This window comes from Borostomias antarcticus (assembly GCF_949987555.1).
Source record: "Borostomias antarcticus genome assembly, chromosome: 26".
Lineage (NCBI taxonomy): Eukaryota > Metazoa > Chordata > Actinopteri > Stomiiformes > Stomiidae > Borostomias > Borostomias antarcticus.
Window position 1 is genome coordinate 5,709,211 of NC_140259.1, and position 14,969 is coordinate 5,724,179.

General features: G+C 44.7%; 1 protein-coding gene across 1 annotated transcript in view; it reads right to left on the bottom strand.

Annotated features, from left to right (window-relative positions):
* hmcn1 (hemicentin 1) overlaps window positions 1-14,969 on the bottom strand; it is a gene marked incomplete at both ends in the record, with an annotated part of 177,189 nt that overhangs the window by 116,944 nt on the left and 45,276 nt on the right. Inside the window, 5 exon segments of the mRNA XM_084459084.1 lie at window positions 2,140-2,246; window positions 2,522-2,693; window positions 7,993-8,115; window positions 8,257-8,415; window positions 10,052-10,122. Coding sequence (XP_084315210.1) covers window positions 2,140-2,246; window positions 2,522-2,693; window positions 7,993-8,115; window positions 8,257-8,415; window positions 10,052-10,122 — 632 coding nt within the window.

Here is a 14,969-nt window from a genome sequence, read left to right on the forward strand (position 1 = left end):
CATTGTGGGAAGACTTTGTCCTTCTGTGATCCGCTGGAGGGGAATATGTGTGAGCGCATGTGTGTGTGTGTGTGTGTGTGTGTGAGGATGGGTGAGGGTGGGTGAGGGTGAGAGATAGAGAAAGAAGGTACAGAAAAGAGACAGACAAATTCTGTCCATTTTTGTCCGTAGTATCTTGTTCTAGATTTGTGGTGTTTGGTTTTGTTTGGCATCGCTGGATCCGTTCCTGAGTGTCTGGGCGGTGCTAAAGAAACACTCTTAAAGCATGAGGAGAGGTCAGCAGGAACGTGCACAGATAGACACGAGGTGGTGCTAGAGCACCTGCCCTTTGACCTCTGGACAAGGCAAGTGCCTTTTTGAAAGTTACTTTATTTTTTTCTTTCTATTATTTTTTTTATTTTTTTTTACAGTGTAGGCCTACTGTATGTGGCCCATGGTGACATCGATCAATTCTCGATTAAAAGCGTGCAATAATAATGCCCCAAAATGCGTTGTAATTTTGCCAGACCCCCCCCCCCCCCCCCCCCCGCACATGTGCCCCTCCCCTCCCTCTCTTCCTTTGTCAACGGTAAACGCGAAAAGCGGACACAAACGGAGGCGCGCTATTCCTCCCCTGCCCTTTCCCCATCCAGAGTGCCCGAGTGATGACAGCTAACCAGCCAGCTAACACATAAACCAAACGAGTGTATTGTTTGCCCCCTTAGCCTCAGTTGCCAAACTAACTTGCATTTATTTGTCTCTGTTGTGAAGTAGTCTCATACAGCGCCAAACAGCTGAGCCTAAATTAGCCGACTGCCCACCACTCCCCTACGCTAGTCATCATCAATTAATGGATTTAACGTAGCCTAATGATGACCACCACACGACCAATGTCGGTAGAATTAGTTGTTGGTACAGCATGTGAAGCTATCTTAAGATGAATACTTAGTAGTATCAGCCTATGTACATTATCCCAATAGACTTAGTAGTCTATACTTAGTAGTATCCTCAAACATTATCCCAATAGAAAGCCCTGGGGGCCAGGTTTCCCAGAAGCTTCTTTCGTTAAGAGGCTCTTTAGCCCATTCGGTTGACCAATCAGAGAGCTTGCCCAGACCAGTTGACCAATCAGAACGCTCTAAATGAATGGCCCAAGAGCCTCTTAACGAAAGAAGCTTCTGGGAAACCTTCTTGTCTGGCCCTTGGTAGAGACCTAAACACATCCGTTTCTCTTTGACTGGGCGGTTGACTGAGACAGCTCAGCATGACTTTAACCCTGGGGTTAAGTGTAGACACAGCTGGGTATTAAATACATCAAACACTGACCAACCTCATTTGGCATAAGAACAAGAGCACACACGTACTAATTGGACCTACGGATTTACAATAGGAATAACATACTCTGGGCAGGAGGACATGAGCTCATGGCAGAGAACTGGGATTGTGGAAAATATGATAAGGTGGAGGCCTGAAAGAGCCTGTGTAGTGATATGCAAGTATGCAAGGCATTTTGAGGGAAGCGTTGCCATGGTGATGTTGATAAATAAACAACAACATAATAGACCTAAATCGAGGCATAAATAATTCCCGGAAAACTTCAGGAATCGACCACAGTTCGAGAGAAGCAGACCATCAATTTGCACTGTTCATACCAGGAAGGGTAACAAAAACTCCACCCTCCAGCGCCACTTTTCGCTTCGTCCTTCTCCTTGTAAATCAGTCCGGCGGTGCGTGGAGACCGGCCCCACGGGGCTCTTCAGCCTCTGGAGCCACGCCGACCACAAACAAATCACTCAGGTAAAAATGTGTCATTTCCTGCCTTCTCGTATCAACAAAGTGGGCACCCTGCTGGCCGTTTCAGTTTGAGGGGGGCCCAGGGACCATCAGAACCCAACACTGGAGACCCCTAGTAGCAGAGCATAAGTGCCTTGCTCAAGGGCACCACGGTAGTAGTAGTAGTAGTAGTAGTAGTAGTAGTAGTAGTGGTAGTAGTAGTAGTAGTAGTAGTAGTAGTAGTAGTAGTAGTAGTAGCTCCTGGAGTGTGAGCTGTGAAGTGATTGCTACTGCTGACCTGTAAAAGTAATTTTAAATAACTGCCTTTCCTGATTCTTAAAAAAAAGACCAAAGGACATTTTGTCAAGTAAGGAATTCAGTGTTTACCTTAATTGACCACATTCCTGGTCCAGGATCCTTAATATTGACGACCCGGGCAGAGTTGGGAATGTGCAGGAGTTCGTTCAAACCATCTCTTGTCTGGATCAGCTTTCCTGTGGAGACATACATATGATGTAGTTTTTACTATTATTTATTTGTAGTCTCAGCCAAGCCAAACCTAACAAACATTCTCAACTTGAAACCAGTTGGCCCACTATCAGAGAATATTTCTGGGTTGAAATGGATGCCTATCACAATAATCACAGAGTAAGTTTAATTTTGAACTGCTTGAACTGAGCTGAATGGAATGCAGGATGTGTGTGTGTGTGTGTGTATGTGTGTGTGTGTGTGTGTGTGTGTGTGTTGGGGGCTGCTGCAGCCTAGTTACCCTGGGGGTTGCGTATCTCGATGACGGGTGCAGGGCCACTGAGGGCCACAGTGACCTCCTTGAGGCTGGGGTCAAAAGGGATCTGCCAGGTGCTGCTGACTCCGCTGGAGTGGTCTGTGGACAGTAGGTGGACCTTGGAGGACTGCACCGCCTCCTCTACCCATTTCAGGATCTACACACCAACAGGGGTAGGGAACATTTCAGCATCACTTACAGAATGCAGACATTATTCTCTTTCTTTGTTTTGAGGAGGCCAAGCAGCTGCTGCTGTGGCAGGACCCCTATTGCTTTTGTTCTCATTCTTTCTTTCTTTCTTTCTTTCTTTCTTTCTTTCTTTCTTTCTTTCTTTCTTTCTTTCTTTCTTTCTTTCTTTCTTTCTTTCTTTCTTTCTTTCTTTCTTTCTTTCTTTCTATGCTCAAAACTCCTGAAAACTGGCAGGTGGGTTGTACATCCCACCCACTACTCGGGCACATACAATTACACTCATTGATCTCAAAGTGTCGCTATAACAATCATGTTTACGTTTTTGCAATTATCTCAAGAACGGCTTGGCGTACAGTTAAAATCCTTACATCTATTTAATCAATCAATGCATCTGCATCTTTACTCCAATGGTCTTCTGCACTAAAAATTTAACATTTTGGGTCTTTTATTCCATTTTCTCAAAAACCTATTTTGGCGAACTCGTTGGAAACCGTTGGGATCATCTACGGACTTCGCTGATCTAAAGTTATCAAAGAAATGTTGATATGTTAATCCATTATGACACTACACATTTTTAAACCTGTGTTGTTAAGTACAATTTTATATAAATACTCAATAAAAAATGGCAAAATCATTGGTAACCAAACTTGGTGCACGTGTTTGGACGCTAGGTCCGAGCCTCGCTACCTTGTTTTGGGATATTCCACCACTATGGGTGTCGCACAAATGTGAAAAGTTTATATCTCATAATCTGCTACATGGATTCATACCAAAATCGGTTTGCACAATCTAGGGTCATTATTCAGTTGATGCATAAACGTTGGTAATAATTGAATAAAGTGGGCTTGGCTTTTTAAAACAAATCTAAATTTCTAGACATTTCACATTCCACATTTATTTTTCACATTTCCAAATAAATCACCTGTGCTATGCTTTTTTTTCTGCTTTTTTTTTCACTGAACTGTGACAAAAGTTTTCCTCACTGCAACCTATGGTCAATTCAGAAGTCCGTCACTATCTTTTTCATAATATGCAATATCAGTCAATGGCGACATCTCCAGAAGTCTTCATTCATATGGTACCACGAACGGTTCAAATCCCCAGGCTGCCACGTCCCCTTGGGTAAATGCACCCTCCCGTTTCTGCCCATCGGTTGTGAACTCTTGTCCTTTAAAAGCTGACATGCCATGTACATGCAAGGTGCCAGCCTGCTCATTAGGACCAATGTCTTGCTCAAGGACACTTCCACATGTCAACTTAAAAAACTATTTTATTTTGCAGTTTTGTGGACTGGACAAATTCCTTAATTTCAATCAAGTCATCTGCATCTTTGCTTCACTGGTGTTCTGCTACTTCACCAAATCCAAATTTCGAATGAACAAACCTTCCCTCCCCCACACCTTCTCTCCTTCAGCTGCAAGGTCATCTTCTAAACATGTGCTGTGAAGATATTCCCCCCTGGGCCTTGACCCAGAGACCCACAGCTCCTGTGTGAACCTGCCCAGAGACCCTCTTTAATCCAGGCCCTGTTCCTTCTACACATGCCTTCTCCATCAAGCCCCTCTCTGGGGCAACGTCATGACTATTACGCCCCCTGGCCAAAACATGCTGACATGCCTGTCAGGGGGAGATCATACAAGGCAAGGTGGAGGGCCTTGGCTGGGCAGACAGAAGAAGAGCTCTGCCTCTCTTCCTGTCAGACCATGGGGGTCACGGAAGCAGGTGGGAGTTAGGGGCTCTGGAGGACTCTTGTCTGCTCCTCCACCCTCCCCTCAATCCTTTCCTTCTCTTAGTCTTCTTCTTCTTTGTTTGGGTGTAGATGTTTCACTCCCCCCCAGGCTCGGGGCCGAGGGGCTATCCTTTTACCACCCCGAGCCTGGGTGAGGGGTCACCCGGGCTATATATCCGGGCACACCGCCAGGAGCCATGACACTGTTTCGGTGGCCTGGACAGTCCTGGATGACATGGTCTCCGGTTTGTTCCTCGGCGCCACACTCGCACGCCACACAGGATGTCAAGCCCCATCTGTGCATCGATGAGCGGAAGCGTCCGACGCCAGTCCAGAGGCAGTTAAGCCTCACCCACGCCGGTCTGGGGAAGTCCATCCCGAGAGGGGATGGACCGGCGGCCGGGATAAAATCACAGAGTCTGGAGGTGTTTGCCTCCCACCCCAGTCTGCGGCACCAGACCGGTGTGCAGTATTCACTGGTCAAGTAGACCAGGGCTAGGGCTAACGTACGCATTGTCTTTGCCCCATCAACACCACACGAGCTGTTAACTTCTTGCACAGTGACTCGAGGTTAAAGGTTAAAAGGTTAAAGTCCCACTGATTGTCACACACCTGAGTGTTTGAAATTTGTTCTCCGCATTTGACCCATCCCCTGGGGGAGCGGTGAGCAGCAGCGGTGCCGCGCTCGGGAATCATTTTGGTGATCTAAATGTCAGCGGTGTCAGCGGAACGTGAGCGACCTGTCCAATGTCACGCCGACGTAGGTTGGTTCGGCACTGCATGGCAGGAGTATGCACTCGGAGCTCACGTTTGGCTTCCATGTTGTTAAGGTGGAAGGCCGCCGATACCGTCTTTGCCTCGCTGAGCTTCAATCTCCATTTCCGGAGGTATGCCGCTGCTGTCTGCATGTATTGGCTCAGTGTCTCCTCCACGGCCTGCCAGTCTCCAGCTGAGTACACCAGCGCAAGGTCGTCTGCGTAGGCATACTTCCTGGAGACTGTGATCGGCAGGTCGTAGGTGTACTGTAGATGTTATAAAGGAGGGGGGCCAGGACAGATCCCTGGGGGACGCCATTCTTAAGGCATCGCAACCTGCTTCGCCGTCCGCTACCGGTGGTGAGGGTGAAGCTGTGGTTTCGGACAAGCTCCATGATCATGCTGACCATGTGCCTGTCCGGCAGCAGGCGGAGCAGCTTGCAGGTGAGGCCGCAGTGCCATACGGTGTCGTAGGCAGCCGTCAGGTCTATAAAGACGGCTCCGGCCTTCTTTTTAGTCAAGAAGCTGTCCTCCATGTCTTGCGTCATCAAAGTGACTTGATCTATGGTCGATCTCCCACGTCGGACCCCAGTCTGCTGCTGTGGGAGCAGTGGATCGATGATTTGTTCGACACGGGCACAGATGAGACGCTCGTGGATCTTGAAGAGGATACATAACAGAGAGATGGGGCGGTAACTCTTGGGGTCCCCATCAGGCTTGTTCGGCGTAGGGATCGCAACAACTAGGGCTCTTCTCCAGATTTTGGGGATCTTAAAGCAATACATAGCGTTTTCTCAGGTTTTCTCGGAACTGTGCTCCCACAGGCTCTGCGAGTAAGGGCACTGTCATACTGTCGTAATGTTATCAGATTGTCTTTTTCTTTTTCTGGCTTCCTCCGTGATGTTTCGCTTCGGTTTTCTCACCTCCGCCATGATATCATTGAGCTAAAAAACGCATGATATCCATAGACGCCGGAATAGTTAGCTACTATTGTGTGTTTAAGCACTTCGACTGAATGCTGCGTCCCGGGGGCGCGAGTTTTAAAAGGTAATAAATGTCAATGTATTATTTTTCTAAGTAGACTGTTTGGATGATTCAGCTTACTTTTAGTAAATCTAATTGGAGAATTAGCACCAGACATGTTTGTAAAGGTCCAAATATGCGATGTATTGCTTTAAGTTGGTGCAAGCAGGAAGAGAGGAACGCTCTTAACCAGGACTTCAAGGCAGGCGCAACATGGAGTATAAGCTCCGGGCAGAAAGAATCAGGCCCTGGAGCTTTCCCTGGCTTTACATGCTGGAGGGCAGCAGCGAACTCCTCTGGTATGAATTCGCCAGAGATGTTACCGCTGCTAGGAGTTGTAGCCTTCCAGAGGTCAGACACTTCTTTTGCCACAGGATGTGATGATTGGGGTTCTTTGCCCTCGTATGTCCCACTTTTCCAGTTCAACCTTTGATGGACGAATGTAGCGAGGCCATGCTTCCTGCTTAGGGTAGACCCAGCTAGAGCAAAATTTGGGAGAACTAGCTTATCTGCTGTTACCCAGTGGGTCTCCTAGTAACGCTAACCCTAACCCTAGAGGATGACGAGGGCCTTGGTGGTGCAGGCCAGGTGCTTGATGACGTCGATTTTACTGGGGGTGAGCCCTTCGGAGTTCAGCTGCAGAAACTTGGGTTGGTAGCTGGCAGAGCAAGTTCCTCCGGCTGCTCTCCCCGCCTCTGGCAACCGAACACCAGCCCGGGTGGTCGCCTCAGTTGGCAGACTTTTCTTCGCTTCTGGTGGTTAATCGCAGCTACTGACCCCCCGTCACCACGAAAAGGTGTCTGCCTCGCCCTCAGAAAAGTGACTTGGAAGGCACCCCTAGTAGAGAAAGGCATATAAATAGACTGTACATTCTGACTTACCTTCCAGAAGCAGACTTGACAGAAAGTGTCTTGAAAATTGAATAACTTCCTCTCATTCAAATATATCCTCACCTTCAGCAACACAAATAATATTCCCGAACTTTGATCAACTAATAATTCATTTTATTTATAAACCACTTTTCATTGTGACAACAATGAAACCACCCACTCACAAAATCTTTGCATTAGTTGGAACACTGCGGATTAATCTGTTTAAGAGAGATATATTAATTAAAGACATCTTTCACAGTACAGGAAGTACAGGAAACCTAGACTTTAGGCTTAGACCGACCTGTACTTGAATACATGAAAGCAGTATCAACTTCTAGTGTTATTTACTGTACATGGCTTGACACATTTTGGGGCCAATTTGGGGCCAAATTGAGGAACTCAATGATCTCTCCTCCATCCCTCCATGACTGAAATCTGAGAATGTTTCATTCTTCTGGAACTAAATCCTAGATCCGTCCATTCAAAGGGCTGCTGGGTATTCCAGAAAGTGGGTTTAGTGAAAACCCTGAGATTCCATTACCTTTGCTAACCCTGAGATTCAATTCAACTCAATTCAATTCCATCTCAGGGGTTTCACTAAACACGTTTTCTTGAATACCCCCCGGAGCACTGGAGTCAGTTTAATGAACTGCAACTCCTAGTTACTTATGGAGGAATCCTCCCTTTCTGATCCCATCCTAACGAAGTACCAATCACATTTCTGATCATGAAATGTAACTGGACGATGTGGAGAGAAAGAGAAAGCTACAAAAACTACAGAGACTGGGGAAATGTGTCAATCAACTGCTGATTGGGCAATGGTTCCTGGTCTAACGGCCTGATCCCATTCCGGCTGACTGACAGGACGTCCATTAAGACATATCCTACCTCATTGACTTGCTTCTTGTCCAGATGGAACACCTGCCCCGAGCTGGTGGAGGCGATCTCCTCATAGGCCTTATAGCCCATGTGACTCCGGTCATCACAGTCTCCGGTCAGCACAAAAACCACCTACATACACACACACATAGACACACACACACACACAAGCCCACACGTGCAATCACACACATAAACAACTATTTTCATTTCTTTAACTATCCTGTTGTTTCCTGTTTGATAGAGTGACTATAGGGACACGTGAGGCTTTACCTGAGACTGTTTCTGCTGGATCAGCTGTAAGACCTCGTGGGTCAGTTTGTAGTCTTTAGATCGGGCATCTGTGAAGACATAAATGAAGGACCCCGGCAGGGATATCTCCAGGGCAATCTTGATGGCACCGATGCTCATCTCTGGACAGTCTCCACCTCCCTGATGGAAACCACAATATAATTTGACTCAGGATTAGTGTACTGTACCTGAATGTCTGCAATGCTCACTAGAAGTATGCAACATCTGTACTCTCACTGAATGGGCCTATTGTGCCAATTAAAGTTGTGACTACTAATACTAATACACAACTATTTTGTGTATGAAACATTTGCAATCCAATGCTGATGTAATGCTTTACTCCAACCTGTAACAAATTAGGGATCAAATTATGCAAAATTTGCAAACTTTGGCACTGTATTACCTACAGTGGAATGTGAATTTGGGCTGATACACTAAGGCAGTTGAAAATAAGTCTATTTTAAGAATCTGACAATAGGCATGATTTACAACATGTGTTCTATGTACTTACAAACTGTCAATGAGAGGTTATTTTTTTCTACTAAATGTTAACGACTAGTACGTTTTCTATTGCAGAGTGCCATAAAGGCTTCATGAAACATTTATTAGTCAATCTGTATTTTTAAAACATTCATGGTGTAATCATATTAAGATTACAGATTATTCTGGTCTGCTGACCCTATAAATATCAGCCCATGCCTCATTACACTTGAAAAGACTTCCTCCTTCTCTCTCTCTCAACCCCCCACCTCCCCTCCCCTCTTTCTCTGTGGGGTCAGAGAACGCTGTCCCCTCCAGCATTCCAGAAGGCACGTGTCTGCCCGATGGGAGCTGGAACTAGAGCTGGAAAGGCCAGAGGAACATCTGGAACTGACTGATCCATGTTTCCAGAGCACACGGATGGAATGCGAGGACTCCTCTTTCCCCCTCCCAAACCTCAACCCTCCTGGCCCTCGTCCCTGTAACCCATCACCCCCTGTGCACTTCTGTCCCACCCCCGTCTCAGAAATATGGAAGCGCTCTGAACATCTATCACCACCAACTTGATGCCTGTCAGAGAGAGTTGACTAGTGGACTATCATCTCGACCGGCTTTGAGGGAAAGCACTGTTAACAAGACTGTAGTTGGCCTACTGAACATTTGGCTAAGCTTTGGAATGTAACATTACAGTTGAGCTGCTTAATGTCACGGCACGATCGTCAGAGTTCGGGTTCGAAGAAATAAAGATTCTTCCTCTGTTTAGCCTCTGCACTTGGGACGCATGCGATCAAAGAGGGGAGGAGGGGTGAGTGCTGGCACAGGAATGGAACAGGAAGCACAATCTCTCACACAGGACACCCTGCTCGCACGCCAAAAACACGCTCGCGCACGCCAAGGATTCACAAGCACGCGCCAGATATGTTCTCACAGGACATACTAAGTCATCTGAATGCTACTGATTTTTTGTAACTGCAAAGCTCATCACTTTCTGTAAAACGTATTACTGCTCTGTGCTTAAGCTGAGCAAATCTGACTCAGTGAAGCGTTTCAGCATTGTTGACATGGAGACGGCCATAACTGCACGCTCACACAAGGCAACTTCCTCCCTTTAAGCAGTTGTGGGAGAACTGACGTTTATTTTTGTTTAGAGATGTGTTTGTAACCGTGATGTGAGGGAAAATCAGGAAGACAAACAAACGGTCGTGGAGAGGTTGTCTAGATATGGACTGGGCATCAGAATAAGACTTTGTTATTCACAGGTTCTGCAGTCTTTGGGGTCGTAAACTCTTGAACCTACCTGGACATACAGCTCTCTGAGTTCATACTGGAACTTCTTTGGGTCCGTCGTGATGGTAACCGGTCCAATTTCTACAAGGAAACAGCAGAACATTAAACAGGAACATTAAACTTTGGAAAACAGAGGAGAGTGTGATTGATAGGATTTCAGACAAATATCCCTATTATAGTGAATCATTTGGATATTTTCTTAGACTAAATTCCTAGTTATTGCCAAATATTTGTTTTGGCAAGTGGGTGCGGATGTCGAGGTTCAAATGTCATTGCTTCAACTGGACTGACTGTGAGCTTCCTGCAAACAGACAGGAAACCAGATCCCTCTCCAGTGGACTGTGTGTGTGTGTTTGAGACATAAAGGACAGAATATGAGAGACAACATCACCAGAGCTTTTAACAACAGTTGACAATTGACTTTGAATGGATAAGCTCATTCATTCACACACACACACACACACACACACACACACACACACACACACACACACACACACACACGCACACACACACACACACACACACACACACACACAAACACTCTCCCATCTGTGTCGGCGCACCTACAGGCAACCACGAGCTGCTTTTGGGCTGATAAGTAGCCCTAGTTCTGGAAAGACTTCAATTCCCTCTTTCACTGACTTATCAAAAGTCAGATGGGCTGTTTTGAGGGCCAATCAGAATCAAGATGGGATGGCAGCCTTAACAGAGGAGCAACCGGGCTGGTAATGTTATTGGAGATTTTCCAGAATGAGACATTCACTGAATTAAACTGTTATTTAATCACCAATTGTTTACACTATTTTCATGTCATTAGACCATTTCATTTGAGTGTATTTCACATTCACATTTCAAACTGCTTATGCAAACCTTAAAAAACAGTTGAAGACATAGGGTAGGTACGTTGATGCAGCCACACACTAACCCAGTAAACCCTCCAACCATGGTTCCTTTATGAAAGACCGACATGTTCTCATTAACAATGACCCCTCGCCCCTCCCAACCAGCCATCAGCTGTTCTGTGGAAACGAGGAATGACCTCGTAGCTCAGGTACGCTCTTGTGTCATCAAGTTCGGCGTGAGGATATCCTATTAAAAAAAAAGCGTAGCATTACCACAACCGACACAATGACGTCACCGCTCGTCTCCCTAACAGCTCTGTTCTTTGGCCGAGGTCGAAGGTCACGTTTCTCAGCTTACTTTCTTCTGTTCTTTAATGAGCTGCTGGGCTTATTCAGGACTTCTGCCCCTGCAGCTGCTTGGAGGAATGAGTGTGAGCGGAAGGTTTTTACCCAGGCTGCACAGACAGCCACATTTTTGCAGATGCAAGCAGATTAGTGAACAAGAGTTTCCTTGTTGAAAGAAGGACAATTAGCCTAACACAGCTGCCTCACAGTTTAAAATTAGTTTTGGATGGGAGTGACCTAACAAGGAACCCAAAGGAAAACCAGATAATACAGCATGGTCATGTCAAGAATACGCTGGGATAGCATTGGCATCTCTATACCTTTCAAATGCAGCTAGTTTCCTTACCACAAGCAAGGTGACACTAGAGGTAACAAGAAGTAACTAAAAGCTCAGCAGCTACCAATTTCCCATCTGTTGAAAACGTACAAATTAGGTAACAATTACAGGGGTAGCCTACATTGATTCGAAGGAAAACTTGGAAGTTGGGCTGGTGCATTGTGAGCTTTTAATTAAGGGTATCCTTTGCAAACTAAGATGTTTCAGAACAACCAAGGATTTGAAGCCAGTTGTCCAACCTCTACTCGCATACATTGTGTCAACGATGTAAGGCTTTTTAAGTCAACACAACTTCGCACCATATGTGCTAGCAACAGCAGGATCTGAAGTAACAGAACTATCAATAATCAGCATTTTCTTTTTTGGTTTATTTGCTGGCCTTGAATCGCGTCACTCTTTTTTAATGAAAAGTACTGTTCAAACAAATGCCTTTATTGAAAAGCATTTATTGATTATTTATTAATGTATAACAACCAGCGAGAGACCTTTTCCAGAGACCTAAACCTGGCATGGAGACCCTCGAAGAGGAGACACAACGTTTGGTCGATCAAAGACACTTTTTAAAGCTAACAGGGAAATGTGTTTCAAACAGAACAGGGAACTCAAGTGAAACCTTTCATGAATGGAAAAGTTGACATGGTGTTCCCATGTCTTTCCTGGCTGGAGGCTTTCCCAGGGCTCTGATGTGCACTATTTGGTCTACCCTTTCAATCATGGCAAAAAAAGGACCATGGCAGCACATGGCCATGACAGCCATTTCCTTGTCCAATCCTCCAAAAAGACAGATTAACGAGTGTAGAATGTCAGCAAAGATGTTCGACAGCACAGAACCAAATCCTCCATGTGATCCCAAGACGGAAAAGTCTAAAGTTGAACCCAGAAATTGAACTTCTGAAAGATGTTCAGGATGTTCTGGTTAATGGTGCCTTGTTGAGCCAGGAATAAACACTGGTGATGTCTTTGGTCAGTCTCCTAGCCATTTCATCAGTAAACAGGTTAAGCTCTTTCTCATTGATGATATGCACATCGTGTATAAACCAGAAATAAAAGGACAAGCATGCTAACTCAGTCTGGAAAAATGCTCTGTCTGATTAAAGATCCACCACAATCACCCTTAATTCAAGCTGCATGGAGTAAACAACGAAAACAACCGACTCTTATTGCCGTTGGGACTCTTATTCGTACCATTCTCACGCCGTATGTCTGAGGTAATGCTAGCTAAATTAGCGGGGCCCTGTGAATCATGTTCACATGTTAAATACTAGCAGAGATGCTAATGGGTTGGAACAAACCTGGCAGCTTTCCAGTGCAATCTCAATTTCACCTCATTCGGCTCCAGCTAATTCACAGGGAATCACTCGCACATTCACCAAGCCAAAATATCTTTCCACTTATGACAACAACAGCAAGGAATTCCAAGACCCACAGAAAGGTCACAGTCTTTACTGTATTCCTTGAAATTAAACTTAATATTAACTTAAATACCATTGTTCGTAAAGACTTGAAAATGTCAACAGGCAACAAAATATTAGACCAACCATTCTCTCTTTCCCTGTGAACAATGTTGTTACTATGTTACAACTATTTAATAACAGGGTTGTTAAACTGGAGCAGTCTGGGAAACTAATTCTATGTTTCAAGTCCTCCCCTTATCCCTGCCTCCCACTCATACGTTTTGGCCACAGGCGAGAGTTTATATAGCTGTGGAAGCAATCACATTAGCTAACAGCCTAGAACAGTTCATTTTGTTCATTCCTCCAGGAGAAGCCCTGGCGGTCTGAATGCTAAATTACTCGTCTCCATAAAGGACTAATCTCAGAACTCTTCACAGCTACACTGGGACAATACCGATCTTCAGTGACCACAACAACCCTTACCCCAACCCTGTCTCCATGTTCCCTGGTTAAACAGAGAACAAATCTGTGACAAGTGACATGTTCTGAGGGCAAGTGTGTTGTTTGGTTTGGTTTGATTTTTGATCAGCATCTTCTCAAATGAGTGTGGTGCTCTACAGGATGAAGCTGTTTAAAGAAGTAGGAAGAGTCATTTTCCGTCTTTTACAGTGTGTTGTAGAGAGCAGTGTCTTTGTAGTCGTTGCTAGAGAAAATCAACAGGTTGCCTTTTAAATTTTCCAGCATCTTATAACTGGAGATCAACCTTCAGGCCATTTGAATGTTGGTTAGACGTTCACACACACATGCACATGCGAACAGCATGTGAAACGCACAGTGTGTAATTACTTCTGTGCAACATACACGCATGCATGCATGCACACACACACACATACACACACGCACACACACACACACAGCATGTGAAACATGCACTCAGTGTACTGTAATTTCCTCTGTGTGAGTAGCCGTTCAACCTAGACTCTGTATAATGGAAACACATGGTGAAACATCTCAATTAGAGCACCTGGAACCGCAGAACCTTTCCCTAGGGTGGAGGCAACACAGATTCTGCTACACAACACTACCACACTCTACTGTTTTGTTTCATTGTCTGTCAATCTCTGAAAGGGATCTTATACTCCAAAACCAAAACCGTTTCAAATGTTTTCTGGTCTCAATGTACAGTATAGTACGAAACAACCTTATAGGTCTGCAGCATCTGAAGTTTAGCTTTCCTAACATTAGTGCAGAGTGCCCAATCTATCTATCTATCTATCTATCTATCTATCTATCTATCTATCTATCTATCTATCTATCTATCTATCTATCTATCTATCTATCTATCTATCTATCTATCTATCTATCTATCTATCTGTCTATCTATCTATCTATCTATCTATCTATCTATCTATCTATCTATCCATCTATCCATCTATCTATCTATCTACAGGTGCATCTCAGAAAATTCGAATATTGTGGAAAGTTCATTATTTCCCATAATTTAATTCAAAAAGTGAAACTTTCATATATTATAGATTCATTACACATGTAGTGAAATATTCCAAGGCTGATTGCCTCCATGCCACGCTCTACATTGATGCAGTAATTTGTGCAAAAGGAGCCCCCACCAAGTATTGAGTGTATGAATGAACATATTGAGCATACTGTACAATCATAAAGATTAAAACAAAAAAGGCTTGAAATATTTCACTTAGTGTAATGGATTTAGAATACATGGAAGTTTCACGGTTTGAATTAAATTACAGAAAATAATGGACTATCTATCTATCTATCTATCTATCTATCTATCCGTCTATCTGTCTGTCTGTCTGTCTGTCTGTCTGTCTGTCTGTCTGTCTGTCTGTCTGTCTGTCTGTCTATCTATCTAATTTTTTATATCAGTGATTAAATCTGTGACCCATACAACAAAATCTTCGGGGCATCACATGTACAGGGTTACGGTGAGTCAGTCAGTCACTGTAGGCTATTAAAGTATTACTCACAACA